This window comes from Ornithodoros turicata, chromosome 2 (genome assembly GCF_037126465.1).
Source record: "Ornithodoros turicata isolate Travis chromosome 2, ASM3712646v1, whole genome shotgun sequence".
Lineage (NCBI taxonomy): Eukaryota > Metazoa > Arthropoda > Arachnida > Ixodida > Argasidae > Ornithodoros > Ornithodoros turicata.
Window position 1 is genome coordinate 123,026,410 of NC_088202.1, and position 18,918 is coordinate 123,045,327.

Here is an 18,918-nt window from a genome sequence, read left to right on the forward strand (position 1 = left end):
ACTGCTAGAAAATGGCCGAACCAGTCCGTTTGTACCCTGTGGCAACCATGTACCCGTTAAAGAGAGGATCGCAGGACACTCCTAGTCCTCGACCATCGGAAGGCTACCCAACGGAACCAATTGAAATATGGCTAGAGACCGGGATTTTGGAAAGGCCATTTACGACACATCTCCAGACGACGACAGGCTTGCGCCTTCCATCGAGGATAAGCTGTTCCTCAAAATAATGGACGAAGGCTTTACCAGAGGCATAGACAACAGATGGGTTGCGCCGCTTTCTTTTCGCCCAGGAAGACCCACACTGTGCTAGGGACCAAGCGCTAACTCGTTTCGTATCAATCTGCCGCACCCTCAACAAGAAGCCGGAGATGAAAGAACACTTTCTGGCATTTGTGAGCAAGATAATCGACAACGCGCATACCGAGATCGCCCCAGAACGGGCAGACGGCAAAGAAGCTTGGCATCTTCCCATGTTTGGCGTGTATCACTCAAAGAAACCAGGACGGATACGCGTGGTATTTGACTTCAGCGCGAAGTTCCAAGGCGTCTCCCTGAACGACGTTCTGCTCTTCGGACCCAACCGCTCCAACAGCCTTCTCGGCGTACTACTGCGCTTCAGGGAGGAGCTGTTTGCCTTCACAGCTGATATTCAACAAATGTTTTATTGTTTCATCGTTCGCGATGAGGATAGAGACTATCTGAGGTTCTTCTGGTTTCGCGACAACAATAAAAAAAAACGGTGTCGTGGAATACAGAATGCGTGTTTACGTCTTCGGGAACGGCCCATCTCCGGCTGTCGCAACCTTCGCACTACGGCGAACTGCACAAGAAGGCGAAAAAGAGTTCGGCACTGACCCAATGAGATTTTCAGAAAGAGACTTTTACGTGGATGACGGGCTGAAGTCATTACCAGCCGAGGAGGCTGCGATCGACCTACTTCAGAGGACCAAACAAACGTCCGCAGCAGCGAATGTACGTCTCCACAAGAAGGCCTCTAACAGCGTTGCCGTAATGAGGGCCTTCTCATCAGAAGACTACGCGAAGGACCTGAGGGACTTTGACATAGGAACCGACACACCCCCTTCGCAGCGCAGTTTGGGACTGAGCTGGAGCATAAAATGTGACGTTTTCACCTTCCACGCTGTTCCCCAAGAGGAGCCATACACTAGGCGGGGTCTTCTTTCAACGGTAAATAGCCTCGATGACCGCTGGGCTTCGCTGCCCCTGTCACAATACAAGGACGGTGGTTGCTGAGGGAGCTATCGTTGCAGACGGAGGAATGGGATGTCGAGATGCCTCAGAGCAGGGAATGGGAAACTTGGAGAAGATCCCTCGTTTGTCTCGAAGACATTGACGTGCCCTGTTGTTATGTTCGTCTTCCGCTCAGCACCGCTGCCCGTAAGGAGCTTTGCGTGTTTTCTGAAGCCTCAACGAAGGCGATCGCAGCGGTAGCCTACCTGAGGGTCACTGATACGCTCAGTGATATCAGCTTTGGATTCGTCCTTGGAAAGGTGAAGCTCACGCCTAAACGCGAACACACGATCCCTAGACTCGAGCTATGTGCGACCGTTTTGGCAGCTGAGATGGCGGACATCATCGTCAGTGAGGTGGATGCTCGTCTGGAAGAAGTCAAATCTTACACAAACAGCAAGGTCGTTCTGGGATACATACACAACGAATCTAGAAGATTTTTCGTGTATGTGCGCAACCGTGTCGACCGAAAATCCAGCAGACCAATAGCAATGGAACTACGTTCCCACTGACAAGAATCCCGCCGACATCGGCACACGAATGGTCGCAGCCGATCATCTCGCAAGCGTAGTATGGCTGGCCGGACCAGACTTTCTGCATAAAAAAGAGGCATTGTCTGGCATAGGCGTCACGACTCAAACATTCGAGCTGGTGAGCCCCGAGATTGACGAAGAGATCCGCCCTGTGTTGACCGGCCTAATGAATAACGTGTCGTCGTAACAGTCGTTGGGCTCCCATAGGTTCGAACGTTTCTCAAGGTGGACATGCGTTATTCGTGCAATTGCGCACCTTCGACACATTGCTCAATCGCACCGTGCAGCCCGCATCCTGCCGTCGGTGGCATCTTAGCAATAAACCGCGGACCGATGAAGGGCTTTCAACTGCAGAAGCGGTCATCCTGAAAACTGTTCAAGGCGAAGCCTTCGTAAAAGAGGTCCGTTGCATCCGACAGGGACGGGAGATTCCGAAAGACACAACTCTACCTCGACACAAACCTCTACATCGACACAAACAATGTCCTAAACATCGGCGGAAGACTCAAGAACTCGCCACTCAACCAAGGGACACCCCATTATCCTACCTCGTGGTCACCATGTGACGAAATTAGTGGTCCGGCATTACCACGAGACCGTCGCGCACCAAGGTCGCCATTTTACAGATGGAGCCGTCAGGGCAGCCGAACTTTGTATCATCGGAACTAAGCGCTGCATTATCTCGGTTATCTACAACTGCGTCACATATAGAAAACTCAGAGGCCGTCCTCAACAACAGGTATGGCAGATCGACCTCAAGACAGACTAAGCACGGACCCTCCTTTTACATACGTTGGCGTCGATGTGTTTCGACCCTGGCCAGTAAAGTCACGAAGAACCAGAGGGGGACTGGCCAACAGTAAGAGCTGGGGGATATTGTTCACTTGCGTATCCACCCGTGCTATACACATCGAAGTGATTGATGTAATGCACTCATCAAACTTTATAAACGCCTTTAGGCGATTCCTCTCCATCAGAGGCCCGGTAAAGTTGTAAAGATCGGACTGCAGAACAAACTTCATTGGTGCTTGTAACGAATTGCAAATGGACACCTCGTCACTTGAGAAAAACGACATGGACACGTTTCTGCAAGGTCACCGTTGCACCTGGCTTTTCAACCCTCCCCATGCTTCACAAATGGGCAGTGCTTGGGAACAGACGATTGGAGTTGTGCGCCGTATCCTGGATTCAATGCTGATGGCCAGAAGCAAGCCAACTCTCTCGCACCACATGTTGATAACGCTTCTAGCAGAGGTTGTGGCTATCGTAAATAAACGGCCACTAACGCCGGTATCCACAGATCCTGCATTCTTAGAAAAATGAGTGGAGCAGTTACATCTTTTAGGAGGTAACAGTTGTTGCGTATGTTGTGCCTAAAGGTTGAAAAGTTCTACCTGCTACTACTCTCTCAAAACAGAACTTCACCGCATAGCACGTTGTCCGCCAACCATTGGCACGAATGACAGGGCTATGGCTTCTGATTCGGTGAGCGAGGGGGCGTACGCCGTTTTGTGGCAATTTGGATATATGATAATTTCTTTTACCACCCTTTTACACCCTTTATCAGCTGCTATGTTGGCCTAGGTGGTCACTATACTAACCCTACCATTGTAACACCGAACATGATAACTCACACAGACGGTCGGAAGCAATCATCCACCGCCCGGCGAATTTGGAGCCGAAACTATCTACAGGAGGCAATGGAAACAAGTACAAGCAATGGCAAACGCCTTTTAGGAAAGATAGAACGACGAGTACCTCCCGACACTTTGAGTACCGCCGTAGTGGACAAACAAGCCATAGGAACGTCCCTGAAGGGGACGTCGTTCTTCTGAAAGACGAATGTGTTCAGCGGAATGAGTGGCCAATGGCCCGTGTTACGAGCACCTTTCCCTGCTCAGATGGACGTTCACTCAGTTCAGTAGTTTTTAGGTCAGGCGGTGCTTGATTTCACCAGCGGAAGTAACACCGATCATTCATCGGGTGCTTCGGACACCAAATGCAAGTTGAAATGACATTCTAAACACAGTTGTGTTGAGATCGTGCTATGACGAGTCAAATTGCTTGCTCCCAAAGGAGAACAAGTAGTGTTTGACTGCGCGTTCGGGAAGGCGCCGTTTGGCCAAACGGGCCCGAGCCAACACTGAGCGTGTATACGCTACGTAATGTTTGATGGCACAATTGCGATTACGAAGTTGCTTTTGTTTCTTGTTCTTGTGAGAGCGGTGACCATTAGCTGCCGCTGACGAACACTTGCCGTGAAGAAGAGCGCTAAAAACATTCGTCATAATTCTGTTATTTTCTAAAAAATATGTTGTGCTGTGAAAATGACGTCCAGTCCCTAGGCAGGATGGAAAAGGGTGTAGATACGATGCGTAAACATAGAGAGTACAGTATGCTACCGTAACGTTGCACCTGAAATGCAGATCGTAACACGCAGTGTTGCTGTGAACCACTATTGTGTTGGCAGCAAGAAGAAAAGCACATTTGTGTTGTTTTACAATGCTTGGTTTTATTTAACCCATGGCAATCTGCTCAAAATTCACTTTCATCAACCTGTTCGAACTGATATTTTGCGCTGCTGCGGAGCTCAATCCGAACCGAACCGCAAAAAACAACGGTTCCGATCCCTGCCAGCAACATGCCAACGTCCTGACAGGCACACCGCATAGTACTTCAACATACTGACATTCAGTGACATACGCAATTGACATTGAAGTAGATTAAAACGGATATTCCTTGCGACATAACAAAACAACGGATTTTACGGAGACTTTTGTCTCCGTCACCCAACTGTCTGCCCAACTTCTACTATATACGTGACGTATAAAATGGGAAAAAGTTTTACGTCTTATATTTTACGTACGCAGCACGATATGTCTGCGAAGCATATTGAGAAGAGCCGAGCTTGAAGCCATACAATGGGAGCCGTTCTTCTAGCAACCTGCCGTGCAACGTTTAACGACTCAAAGTAGTTTATTCCTGATAAGAAATGCTCACCACTGGCCTTCAACGCTATATGTGCGCTATATGTATGAGAACAATAGCCGCATCAAGCAAACTCCTAACTCCATCTCTTGAGCTAAAACTGGGTAAAAGAACAGATAAAGGTTGCGAAAACTTTGCCAATTTTGTACTCCTTTTATGAAGACAAAAATATTATATAACGTTGAGCACTGAAGCAGGATGTAAGCAAGATGGTGCACGCTATTAAAGGAGCATGGAAAGGCATGTCAGAATGATTAGCGATTAGGATTACAAGCCCTGGGATGCATATTCGCACAAAAAGTACTAGTGCGCTGCACAGTTCTGGTGCGCTAAAGAGCTTTCTTGAGCGGCGTTATTTGGCACCGTCCGTTCATCGTCTCAAGCAGAGCAGTCGACCGGTCGCCTTACCGGAAGCAGACGATTCTCAGCAGCCAATAAAAGTGCTCGGTTGATCAGACGTCACAATGCGCCAGAAGGAGCTGGGAGAGATCGTTACCGCTGTGCGCTCTCGTATACGCTAACTTTCTCAGGGAACGCGCGTTCCCCAAAGGAAATATTCTGCGCGACTGTTCCTGGATGAAACAAGTTCTCATCATACGGTAAAAAGGAAATATATTCAAGGCGCATTCCATCCTTTAAAGGAGCAATGGAGATGACATTTAACATCGCTCGAAATCCTGCCTCGTCTGTCGAGCTGTCCACCGGGACTCACCATGCAAAATATTTTCGCTCTGCGGTGCGTTATGGCTGTGCAATCGAATTCACAAAAAACAGTCGGTGAAAGCATGCCGCGGACGGCCGACGCGATGCTCTCGTGACATGGTGAAGACCCCGTATCTTGTTTGTTTCTTTTTTCTTCGCAGCTCACGCGCCGCTTATACATGCTTGAGCTGTGCCACTGTACGTCACCGGTCACGTGAGGGGAGTAGCATACGTCACGAAGTCATCTTTTCACGAGGAAAATATTTTTTCAAAGGTGTGCGGAGCTGAGCCCCCGCGCTCGCTCTGTAGGTCACCTACGCTCATGGTTCTTTCGCAGGAACTCAGTTTATTCGTTGGAGAACTCCCTGCACCGAAAAACGAAAGAAATTTTGGGTGTCACCTCTGTGTTCCTTTAAAGCAGCACTTGCCCACATAATACGCTTAAGACCAATCCTTGCACAGAGTGATTCCACTATCACTCGTGCTTTGTAGAAAGCGCGAGGAGCACGCCTTCCTTTTTTTTTTTTTTTTTGACAATTACCACAACTGCATGAGTGTCAGAAAAGGCCGTACGCCTCCTGCTTTTACGATGTCATCTGGGATGATGTTTGGGTGGGCACATCTTATGAGGTGAAGTTCTGTTTTAGAAGTATATATTTGAGGAAGGAAGCATATCATTGAGATTGATGCAAAGGTTATCCCTAGGTTTTCCGGCACACTTTCCAGATGAATGTCGGCGCAGTTCCCCCTTAACTCGGCCCAACACGCACACCTACCCCGTCTGTCCCCCACTCCTTCTTGATGTCCTCTCTCCCCCTGTCCATGTCTGTACTCCGCTCATAGCCACAGTTGCTTCGTGGCGCTATTACGTTATCGAAAAGAAGCGCACATTGGGGAGTTTTAGCACATCGGAAGCGCGTCCCGAAAACTACACCATAAAGGAAGCTGTGAAATCCAAGATCAGCATCGTGATGTCAGCCACTTCAAACGAATCAATTCCTTGGCTTGTCGTGTTTTCGGAATCGTTATCGTAAAAACCTTCCAACCTGCTAAATCCCTTCCAATCCTTCTAAATATCCCTACTGGACAAGCAGTGAGACGCGACGCGGACACCGAGCCCCCAAAAGTGCGTTACAGAAATGCTATCGCATTTAAAACCGTGGGCGTGCTCGACGAAACGTGGCATACAAACGCGGTTACCTAATGGACATGGGAGAAATGCGCATTCCAAACCTGGAAGTGTCTACTTAGGCACCACTGCAGAGCAGATAGTTCATTCCGCAACGGAGTTGAGTTCCCCACTATCTCTGGAGAAGCTCACATTTCCTCAACTCTGGAACGAACTCGACTCTACGTTTGCAACATTCCAGGATTATGCTTGAAGTCCAGTCTTCCGTCACCACGTTACATCCTCGTCGTTTCCTTTGTCGTCTTGCACATAAATTATTACCCTCTTCAAATTTGGACCGCGTGGACTCCTTATAGACTCCTCCATAACTGTTCAGTGGTAGACCACTTTCGATAGCTATAGCTTTGGTTAGAGCTCACTTTGTGCAATCACTCGTCAACGTTCCTCACCACTGTCAGCACTGGCTTAGTACGGCCAGTAGATGCTGCTCGAATCACCACCCAGGGTGCATTACGGTGCCTGTGGTACATTGGCCCTCAAATATTTATTTCGTAGAGGAAATCATTCCGGTTTCGAGCGTTGCGCCGTACCTCACTACGTTCAACATTCGTCCAAGAATTTGAAGACGCCCAGAATCTAAGACTGACACGCATACTCTGAATACGACTTTTACAAATCTGTTCACTGTCACGATTAGACGCACGGCACGGCACGGAATTAGTTGTGTGGAAATCGTCGCGCATATTGGTCCGTTTGGTCATCGTAAAGGCAGAAGTGAACTTGGTAATACAAAATGACTTTGTCATTGTTCAAACATTCAACGTTCCCCCCACCAGGCATCGCTGCGCATCTCTCGTGACTGTTCCAGCAGCAGGAAATTTATCTCAATTGTCCCTTGTCTCCGCTGTGACCAACATGCTGAAACCTTGGACGCGTTGACACATTGGTTGGTTGACACATTCGAAAGACCCAAATTTCCTCTTCACGACCATTCGGGGAGAAAGTCTGGAGACGTCATCTTACGATTGTTTGAGCTAATGCACTGCAGGACGTGATGCTGAAGTGACCATATCTCCACTGTCCTCACAGATAGTGCTGGAAACACAGTATGATGGTATTAACCGGTCCTTCGAGCCTGTAGACTCTAGAATATCCCACTCAGCGACCACAATGACCAGAACGCGGTTATTCTTGCCGATGCAGGTCAGTGGATTCATTGCTCACGAAACACTGAGAGAACACAAACCGATCGCGCATGGCGTACACATCCCCACGGACGTCCCGCAGCCAGGCTCCATATATGTTTTTTCGTCTCTAAGATGGTCGCCAGACACGCGCCTGGGAAGCTGTGACGTGGGATGACTAAAGAAAGATAGCGCTTACCAGACAAGGACAGTAGGACTTCTTTTGCAAGCGCAACTTTTATTTATATTTTCTGAGCTAAATGCATCAACTAGCCCAATTTAATATACCTCTGAAATAACCATCTTGTAAATAGAAATTCTAGAATGGGTAGAAGGTACGAGTAGAAGTAGAACTAGAGGTACACTCTTAAAAATGAACTTCACCGCATAGCACGCTCCTAGCCAACTATCATCTCGAATGATATCGTTATCTGCCATGGTTTGCTGAAAACTGGGGGCGTACGCCATTTTTGTGACAATTATGAACAGCATAAGTGTCACAAAAAAGGCGTACGCCTACCATTTTGAACAAATCAGGGCACATAGCGATATCATTCGGGTTGATGGTTGGCTAGGAGCATGCTATGCGGTGAAGTTCATTTTAAGAGTGTAGGAATAGACAGCTAGACATGACATTCTCAGGTAAACATAAACAAGCCCCCGCCACGACTTCCGGTGCCATGAATACTTCCGGTCCTTCCGCCACTAAGGACGCTCTGAAGGAAGGAATCAGCCGCCACGCAGAATTAAATCTTTCGCTTTCCTGATTCGTGAAAACGGGAAGCGTACGCCTTTTTGTGGCAATTTGAATTCCCACAAATAGGCGAAGACGACCCTCTCTTTCCTTAAATTAGAAGCGATAACTGTATCAAACGGCGCAGTGGTTGGCGCAGAGCGTGTTTGCTGTGAAACCGAACGTCGTTTTGACAACAAGCCGGAAGCGGTGAAAATGGCATGTACAACACAATGGCATAGTACAATGTACATATGTATATATGTATGTATGTATGTATGCACAATGTACAGAGTACAGAGTACAATGGCATAGTACAACGACATAGAAATCATAAGGAGAGAGGCTAGAAGAAAAGCTGGGAGAGAGATTGATTGGGGAGAGCAAAGGAGTTGTACCGGTGTGAGGCCCTCTCCCAATGTCGAAGTCCGGGAGGCGCCATGATCGATATTCTGGATTCGGCCGGATTCGATCACAGCCTTTCCACGTGTGAAGACCAGCTGCGTTCGGCACAATGGTATCCAATCCAATGCAAGTCGCTTCCGCTTCCGCTGGGCTCCGTGTGCCGTGCCGTGTGCGAAGTGCGTTTGTTTTGCCTGTCATCACCTGTGCGCTTGGACTCCTTAGGGAATGAGTATCGTACGGTTGAAACCTTGTGCTGCGACGTGAATAAACGGCCCGCGGAACTCGTAGTAGCCGACGTTCGTAACACGCTTGGCCTAGCGTATCGATCATGGCGGCTCACATGTTGAGATGCCCCCCTTCGGTGGCTTGGTTTCTAGTTATTATTAGAGTTCTCTGTACAACGGTAACTCCTCGCAAACGATGACAAGCGTCTGCTAAACCCTTTACAAAATTCAGAAGATAGCCAGATGTCAATCCCTTATTCTGTCGCACGTCCCTCATTGTCAATCCCTTATTGTGCCGCAGGAAGAGGATAAGGGTTGCTTTATGTCGTCCTACAGGCACGCTTTCAAGCACAGCTACCTGAATGGATGAGAATTACTTAGAACGTGGACGAAGCGTAGCGGCACATAATAGACTACTGGCAAAGAATGGCTGCAATTCACTGCGCAGCTTTTGAGAATAGGCTTCACCTTCTTTCCTCCATAATTAACATCGCGCAAGTAGTGGAGGAGGAGCCATTAGTTGGGCAAACGCGTCTAACGGTGTTGAAAAATTCACTTTTGGAAGACGCCCATCGAAAATGTCGCTGCACCGTTCGCCCATTACCGAAGCAACAACTACTTACTACTACTATGAATATTTACTAATAAACGACAATGACTAATTATCAAATGATCCAGGGTACGTATGCAGAAGCGAAGCTACCCGCGCACCCACATAGGGACCTATGTTCCGGATTTGGAACACGTTGAGGGGGCATTCTGCCCCATTTGTTCAGCGGCTCCCATTCCTCTCTTTGTCACTAGATTCCGGGCGCTCACAGTCCAACGCCGGTTACAATACGCCTTATACCCCAAACGCACTGTCGCACACAATCTGGATCGGCGTGCAATCCTCGCCGCAATGCCGCTGGACACGCCTGCGCCTTCCGCAGTTCATGTTCGCGATCCAGGTTCTCATTTGAAGCCGTCTGACGAGAGCTTCGCGCAATACCCACTGAAGTTTCAAATGAAAAGGAAACGTTGGTTCAGGATGTCTGCTTGAATGAAATTCACATCAAACGAGATGTTATTTCAGTTTATTCGGTGTTTGTCCATGTTGCTTTCTTCGTGTGGACCGCCGCCATCTTGCCAGCCCTGAACCGGAAGGCCGAGTAGGCGAGGGAGAAAGGGAGCCACTGCGCCTGCGCCAACGCTCCTTGAAGTACATAATCACGTTCGCGAATGGGGGACAAGTGTCTCCGTTGTTGACTTCGGTCGCCGAGACTCGCTTTGTCCGCACCAGACGGCGATCACGATCGCCGCCTAATCATGATTGTGCGCGATGTGGATCCAGCGTCAGTGCGTTTGGGGTATTGCACATTCTATTGTAAGGTACCTTGCCGACCGAGGCTTATCGGTTTCCTCTATTAAGGCCGTTGCCACGTCATTCACCCGACTTTCGTTTCAAAAGTATCCCCTATTCGTTAGTTGGACACAAGTTAACTTTATGACTCACTGTAAGTACCTAGACAGAGGCGTGACGTGGTCCCATGACGTGAAAACAGTAGCCACCAAGGCAAGCGGTTTTGTCAATGATCTACATCAGCGTTAACGAGTGTTCTGGAGCAGCTGTCTGCACCGGAATGGCCGCCTCCCCCCCCCCCATTTTGTTTTCTTTTCTACATCTCTCTCACCATCTCAGGCGCGTTACTGACATTAATTTTTCGCCTCCTTGCCTGCTGTTTGGAGAACATTATTTACACGCACATATGCGCCTTAAAATGGCATAACTCAGCTAGCATATGTAGTGTACAAGGCGCAAAAGCAGGTGGTGTTGTGCGTACCGCTGTCGTCAGGAGAAACACAGATATAGGCTCAATGTGAAAATGTGAGGTAGACGGCACGCAACACTGGAGATAGGTTAGAGAAACGAATGGCAGCCGGCTTTGCTGGTACAGACTGAAGCAAAAGCGTCAGGTCAGGAGCCGCCGATATTTCAAACACAGACAGCGTCTGTTCGAAATATCGGCGACTTTGAACCCGAGGTTCTTGTTTCAATTTGCCAGTGCAGGTTACATTGAACAATAGCGCCTAAAACAGATGTTGTAAATAACTGCAACAGCAACGACAACAACAACTTTATTTTTAAGCTACAACCGAATGTATTTTGCGTCATGACAACATTAGGTATCTCTCTGATACGTTAATTCTACGTGGACACGACAGTCTGTACGGAAATTGGTCATTACAGAGTTTCAGGTCCTCCATTTCATCCGTACGAAACGACCGACTCGAGCGACGCGCATGCGCTTTAAGAATGGGTGAGCGAGACGTAGGAATTGTGATTTCGTTCGAACGGCCAACTCGCTCTGAGTCGTACGTCACATACGCGCCTTAAATCATCACGCCGTCGTATTTTAATCGTGAGAAGGTGTAAGTTATATGACACAATGCATACGTGTGAAGTCAGAATTGTGTACATTACGTCACATTAAATCTGTCAAAATTTGTTTCTGTTCACCTCGACAACGTAGGTTGTTGTGGCACGTCATGGGTGGATGAATGGTAATTTACCCTTTACTCGTAGATCAGGCACGGAGAAGAAGTACGACGAAAAGGAGAAGCTGCTGCCAGAGATAGCTGACATAGTAACTGATAGCGTCCTCGATAAACTTGCTCCGGGATTGCCCCGAAACCACAGTGGTGCGTGGCGCTCTACACTGGCGGTGCCCTGGGCGGAGGCATTATCGAACATGAAACTGCACTGCACTGGTGGATCTGATGGACACTAGCGTGCGCTACCTAGAGATCTGTGCTCGTTGTGGCTCGTAGGCTGCGCGACCCGTAGCGAGCGGCACCGATCGAATGCCATGCTGACGATGACTGATGACTGTCTGCTGCTACTTTCCCGGCTACACCTGGCTACTTGCCGCTTCCGCCTTCCTCCGTGCTTCCGGCAATCGCGATGCTTCTTGGGATTGCACTCTGGCGCTCGGCCGATTTTCTCGGTGCGAGTTCAGGGCAACTCAGTGCTGCACTGAACGGGTGCGCTCCTTTAATCGAGGACGTTCAGTGCGCACCAGTGCAGTTTATCGAGGATGGCAAGCCGCACCAGGTCGCACCGGGGCGCACTGGTGCAGTTTATCGAGGACGCTATGAGTTTGGCAAAAAGGTTACGGAAGGAACAATTCAAACGGTTCAAAAAACTCACTTGAGCTCGCTTATTCGTTACGTTTCGTATGGGTGGAGTCGGTCGTTTCGTTCCAGCAAGAACGGTCGGCTCATTAAAACTCTCCTCTGCCGCGGTTCAGAAAAAAAAAAAAAAAAACATCTTGGCAATGTGATGGACACTGATGCGTCTGTGGCTATGCTAAAAGGGCAGATTTGCCTTAATTATGCTTAAGTAACTCAGGCGTGAAAACATGTTCCGAATAGTTCTCTAAACTATCTACCGGCACTGGGTACCACTAATGGGAAATTCCACTAGTAGCTTTCGTGCAGCGCAGTGTAGTATGCCACTGTGAGATCAGTGTAGGAACGAACGAGGAGCGAAGGGAACCCCCAGTGAACGGGACCCACGTTGGATTGAAGCGACCAGAGTAACATGGGGCGCTCTACGACAGTTTGTCGCTGTGCAATGCTGGGTAAAGCTTGGTGAAATCACGTGACGAATGGCCTGTCCAATCATAATGCAGCAATAAGGTGGTATTCCTAGACCAGCATGGTAACCCGCTTGGGTTCACTGAAGAGACCACAGAGGTCGCTCCACGGACAATAGGGGAGAGAGAGAAACGGTAAAGCTGCGCAGACAGCTGACCTGCTTGCATAGCGTGTAACGCAGGAACGTGCATTCGTCCGAGCTTACGTCCCGGCGAAATACAACATGAGAGCGTTTAAAGCACTTACGTTGTAAATAGCTCCACAGAAAAAAACACGAAGTCCCCATTGTCCATTCCCCGCTTAGCAGCAGTGAGCATGATTTCACGTACTGTGTCTGGAGATGCGCAGATGACGACAACTGAAAAGAAAAAAAAAAGTCATATTGTTATTTATCACTTTACATGTGAACGGATGAATATGTTATGCGCAGCAGAACTCGAAAGTGTGCTAAATTTTTAGAACATTCAAGGTATTCAGAAGTGTTCGAGATATTTCCACGGGCACTCGGAAAGCTTGGTACTGCCTGTGCCCTAGATGGCCTCTAGAAGCCTTGAGACGTCGGTCGCACACCATACCGCACCTCTCAGTGCTGGTTGATATCTGTCTCTGAATTCGGAGTGCGCCCAAAAATACTCCCAAAACAGCAACATGGCAAATTGAAACAAAGTGAGCACTATTTGTTTCTTTTTGCCGATACGTCACTTTCCAGAGATGATGCGGTAGGCTTGAAGTGAACCAAACGTGTGGCCCTTAAGAGCAATTTCGTACTCAGATATGATTTACAATGTGAGAAGTCGCAAGGAAAGTATCCGCCAGCAGGAATATCGCGCGTCACATGTCGGTTGTTCCGAGAATTAAATGAAATATTAATAATAGCAATGGACGGAATTCCTTGCAATATCACTATGCTTCGTGCAGGCTGTCTGCTAAGCCAATTAATGCCCAACGACCCAGAATCAACTGGAAATAATGCGTTTGCACGATGCACTGAACGTGTCCTGATAATCCGGAATATGTTGCGTTGTCCGTCGGTACGTGCTTGGCATTAAAGTGTCCCTCTTTGCGTAGAATATTAGTTCCAAATGTGCATACACATTGCGAGACAAAAGGGAGAACTCGTGAAGTGTAAGCTGTGTTTTTCAGTAGTTGCATGCGTTGTGGTGCAACTTTGCCAACTTGAATCCAATATAAAAAAATTCTGCAATTTCAACGTCTCACTGGGACATCCGTTAGGACTGAGGCTAGCAAACCACGAATGCCTGTTCAAGTTTGAGTTGACACTTGGTTGCCTTTGACCTTGGAGTCAGGAATGAAAAAGGAACCTATAGCACTGGAAGCGATTACGAAGGCACTGTTGGGCTTAGCATGAGAGGAGGAACATTGGGATTCACTTCCGCAACGCATTTGTATACATTACATCGCTTCCGCTGGCGAACTTTTGCTGTCAGTAAGGGACGTCGGTGATGAGCTATATGAGGCACAAGTGGTGACGAAAAGTGAGGAAATAACGCCATTTCACTTGTCGATAGAAAACTGTGGTCACTTTTGTTTACGCCGTCTAACGTAAAGAGAGTCGAAAGAGGTATCAAATTGACAATACTTGGTGCTTTTTTTTATTCCATTACAGATGTTTTGGAAAAATTATGCCATGTAACAACTGGACGACAAATTACCTAATATTCATCAATTCGAGACAACAGAATTGGAGGCGACCATTATTTGAATGCGCCCTCTTTCTCAAAAATCCTGAAACTAGCACGTACTTTGATACATAAATCACCAAACTTTGGTACCTCAACTCGCAAATCAAGTGAAACCTCTAGCAGTTTGGTAAAATAAGAAAGGACATGTTAGTTCAAATCAATCAATCAATCAGAACTACGCACTTCTCGAGCGCAAAAAGAGGGAAAGGGCGTTCGCGTCAGAGGGCTAATGTTTCAAAGCGATCGATATGATTGGAGTAAACGCTGATGTGTTGGACAGATAGAATGCCTTCGTGCCCAGATAAGCCAAAGTGATGTCTCTTCCTGCGCTCGAGAAGTGCGTAATTCTGGTTTCGCTGCAAAAACGGAATTAGCGTTGCTCTCACAGCATTTTTTAGAAATATCTGTAACCGATAAAAACAAACAGAAACATTATGCATAAGAAACGCACTTTAGTAACGCGTAAGAAAATCGGCACGATCGGTAGTTATTCTATTTCGTATAATACATCAACATCACCATAGAGTCTCCGATAAAGAATAAATTTTAGATAGTGTTCTCCGAGACTGGGAGGTGATAGGGGTTCGAATCCCGGCACCGGCTGTGCTGTCTCAGGTTTTCCATGGGTTGTCCGAAGAGTTTCCACAAGAATGTCGGCGCAGTTCCCCCTGAAGTCGGCCCAGGACGCATACTAACGCCCCTGTCCCCCACTCTTTCCTACTGTCATCTCTCCATATCTGTCCACGTGTGTACGCCGCTCGTAGCCACAACTGCTTCGCGGTGCTAACACGAAAACAAAAAAGTCTGATTCTTCAGGTGTAGGCGACGTCATCGAGGGCTGGCGTTCTCCAGCCTATAGCAAGAGCGAGACCCTCTTCGCTCTTCACTCAACGTAGGAAGTCCGCCAGCAGCTGTGATGAGGAGACAGATATATCGACGTCCGGCGCGCAATGTTCCCACACGCACTGCATTTTGCGCACCAATGACGTAATACTTCTCAAAACTATAACCGAATTATTTTTATGACCTTTCCGCTTTACACAGAGAAACCATAAAATTTGGAAGAATACGGTGTTAGACATGTGGATTGCAATGACACCAATTCCGGAAGATTTTCAAGACGCAATATTTATTCTGTAGGAGCAATTTAAGGAAGTTTTCTTTTGTTCCTTGCTTCTTGACTAATTGGCTCTGAACGCTGGCTCTGAACGCAGGACGTGCCTGAAGCTTTCGTCTTGCGTCATTGTCCTATTTTCTTTATGTGATGTTTTGCGCAAAGTTCAGGAGCAGCAAATAGCAGAACAACGCATTAATGACCAAGGAACTTATGTTTGCATGTTTGACTTTGTGTCCGTTCATTTTAGTACAGAGTGGCCGTCTGTCGCTAATTACACGGTGTCTGAAGCATGCTAATCTCCTCGCTTCCTTGATAATGTTGCCTCGTCAGCAGAGCTTTGTTTGTGAGCACGTCGATGTCCTCGGAGGAGCACATTTAAATTGCTCTCAAGGATTAGAAGCCCGGGGTGATTTGGGTTCGTGTCGCTCGATTCACACCTCGAAGCACTATATCGTCAATGTCTCACTGTTGGACATTGGCTTTTGCATTTACATCTCACAATTTATATTCGCACGTTGTGTTTCAAATATACAACGAATGCACGTGCACATTCTTTAATACTGTTACATTAACATGTGCATTTCATGTACTATGTATAGAAATTTGCTCCGACCCACCCCAGGAAGGAAAAAAAAAAAACTCCTATAATTACGTATGGAATACGAAGGCGCCTAGTGGTAGGCCAAGATATACGATCCTAGCTATTGTGCGTAAATTCCATTAGAAGCCATATCTATGATATACAAGGGCGTGCACAGCTCACGTGGCTCAGTGGTCAGCGTGCTGGCCATGTCACGTCGAGACTGGGAGGTGCCCGGGTTCGAATCCAGATGCCGACTGTGGTGTCTGGGGTTTTTCCTGGGTTTCCCTCAGACACTTTCGGACATGTGTCGGCACAGTTCCCTTAGAAGTTGACCCTGGACGCACATTCCCCCAGGGCGTCAGTCGTGACGTTGCCCACCTATGTCAGGCCGACAACGGCGTGTCCTTTCACCAGCACCACCATTCGCAAGGTTATGGTTCGCAGGCTCACCATATAAAGGTGCAGTAAAGTTCGGGCGCATGAGTTTAAGTTTCCTACTATGGTGACTTGTCATCATTTGGTTCATTATTTCCAGTCTAGTGCAAAACACGTTTCACTTAACTGCCTGCCGTATGGAATTGGCTTCGGTATTGCGTCATCGTGCTCGTCTTGATTCAAACGCTATTTAGGTTTGCGTCAAGCCCCTTCCTACAGCCAGTTTTGCGCAACCCACCCTCGACAAATGGCGGCACGGCTGTTAAACGAAGAACAAAGCAGCAGGAGACAAGTGAGCTGGTGTTATCGTGATGAAAGCAGCATGTCCTTGAGTCCGAGGATGGGAGCACCGGGAATACAGACACATAGGAAACCAAACCCAGAGGGACTCAAAAACATCGCAAAAGTCCCTTTTGAGTCCCTCCGTGTTGGTTCCTTGTGTGTCTTGCGTCTTCGACGGTGCCCCCCTTCCTCAGACTGAAGGAAATTCTGCTTTCATGATGCTAAATGAATTTCTGCGACTGCGCACCGGATCGGATACTGTGACAGCAGCCTATTCTCCGAATGTGGCGTCGTAGCGAACATTGAGCACGTCCTAATAGAATGTATGCTCTACGAGACGGAGAGGCGGCAACTCTGTGCTCAGCTGAGCGGTGCTAGCCGACAGACGTACAACCTGGCTGCAATTATTGGCCCATGTCAGAGCCACGTGCAACACCGTCGATGTCTTCTGATGTTCTTGGAGTTCCTTCCGGTTTGCTCCAGACGCTGTAGAGTCCTCTCCTGCATCTCAATGACCATTGGGGCTTCTTCCATCCGTTTCTTTCTTCACCTTCCTTTTGTGTGACGTAGCGCTGCGCAGCCAGTGGAGGAGAGTTCAAGTGTTGTACTTGCACATCTCTCTTGTATCTCACATCTCATGCTTCGCGTGTAATGGGGTAGTGTACTGCTTTCCAACGGTGAATCACCCCAGGCCATAGTCATGATCTATGTGCTGTCGTTGCGACTGCGCAACCTGCAACCTCCGACCGCAACCTGCGCAACCTCCAACCTCCGGAAAGAAGCCTTCTCAGATGTCTCAAATCCCCGAACAGTAACAGCAAAACAAAAATAATTTACACACAGAATAATGAATCTTCGAAAGAACTTGGCAAGGAATGTATGTCGCATCAACAAGAGTGGACGCCAATGACAGCATTTTGGCATAACCACATCCTACTGATGTGGTTATGCCAAACACCGGTGTGGTCAGAAAATGTTCGCAGTGCGGTTAATGCGGTCTTTGCGCAAAATTGGAGTCTTACCAAAAGTTTCGGTTTTAAAGAGCACGAGTTAACACTAATCGGCTTCTCGATGCTGATAATAATGAACACCTTATCTCATCTACTTTGCGGCGGAATACGCGGGGTTCGTTTGGCGGAATACCGCACGCGCAGCTCGCACGAACATCACCAGGGAGATGGAAAGAGGCCTAGCAATCAAACCTGTATGGTTGAACACTTCTCTTCCCCTCCGATCGGGGGCGGCAAACGACCCCGGACCGAAGTCTCGAAATCTAACGCACAATTTTTTTTTGTCGAAATACATAGTCTTGTCGGCTACTTCTCCGGAAAACCTGTAGTTACAGTTATACCAAACCAACAGTACAACCACAATTGGTAACTAATTACAGTTATAAGTTACTTTTGTAGAGAACTAACTACAGGTTTTCCCGTCGTATTTAATCCTTATACCGTGGAAATTAATCCTTATACCGTGGAATTTATAACATAATCCCTGACACTGATGACTTTAATAAATATATTTTCACTTGTACTTTTGTGTACGGCTATCCTTTGCTTGTAAACAGTCTACTGCACACCTGTTGTAACTGGAAAAAAATTGCGATTGAATTCGGCACAGATTGAAACATGACGACAGAATTCGTGACTGAAGCAGTAGCGACATCATCTCTGTCTTTGTTCGTAAGAGGTGGCAATTTCTTCAACTTCATCTGTTCGGCAACATGTACTTTTATCGGTTGCATATCATATTTCAATTTACAACGTGTCTTACATGTAGGCATTCGTGACTGAAGCAGTAGCGACATCATCTGTTGGTTCGACATTGCCGATACGTGCCCCATGAGTTTAAGCTTTGTTGATTACGGCGTGTGTGTTGGTGATCAATGGTACGCTTTGAAAGACATGTAAGTGCTGGATCAAGTTTGTGTTATAACGGGTTACTGTTTCGTGCGGTTTCTTGTAAGCGATCCCCATCTGTCCCTTGCGACTTTAATGGCGCTCGATGGAC

The 18,918-nt window shown here is 47.6% G+C and overlaps 1 protein-coding gene across 1 annotated transcript in view; it reads right to left on the bottom strand.

Annotated features, from left to right (window-relative positions):
* Nucleotides 1-18,918, bottom strand: part of LOC135386030 (atrial natriuretic peptide receptor 1-like) — a 378,177-nt gene that overhangs the window by 159,805 nt on the left and 199,454 nt on the right. The window contains exon 2 of the mRNA XM_064615739.1: nucleotides 13,035-13,146. Coding sequence (XP_064471809.1) covers nucleotides 13,035-13,146 — 112 coding nt within the window. The remainder of the gene's footprint in view (nucleotides 1-13,034; nucleotides 13,147-18,918) is intronic.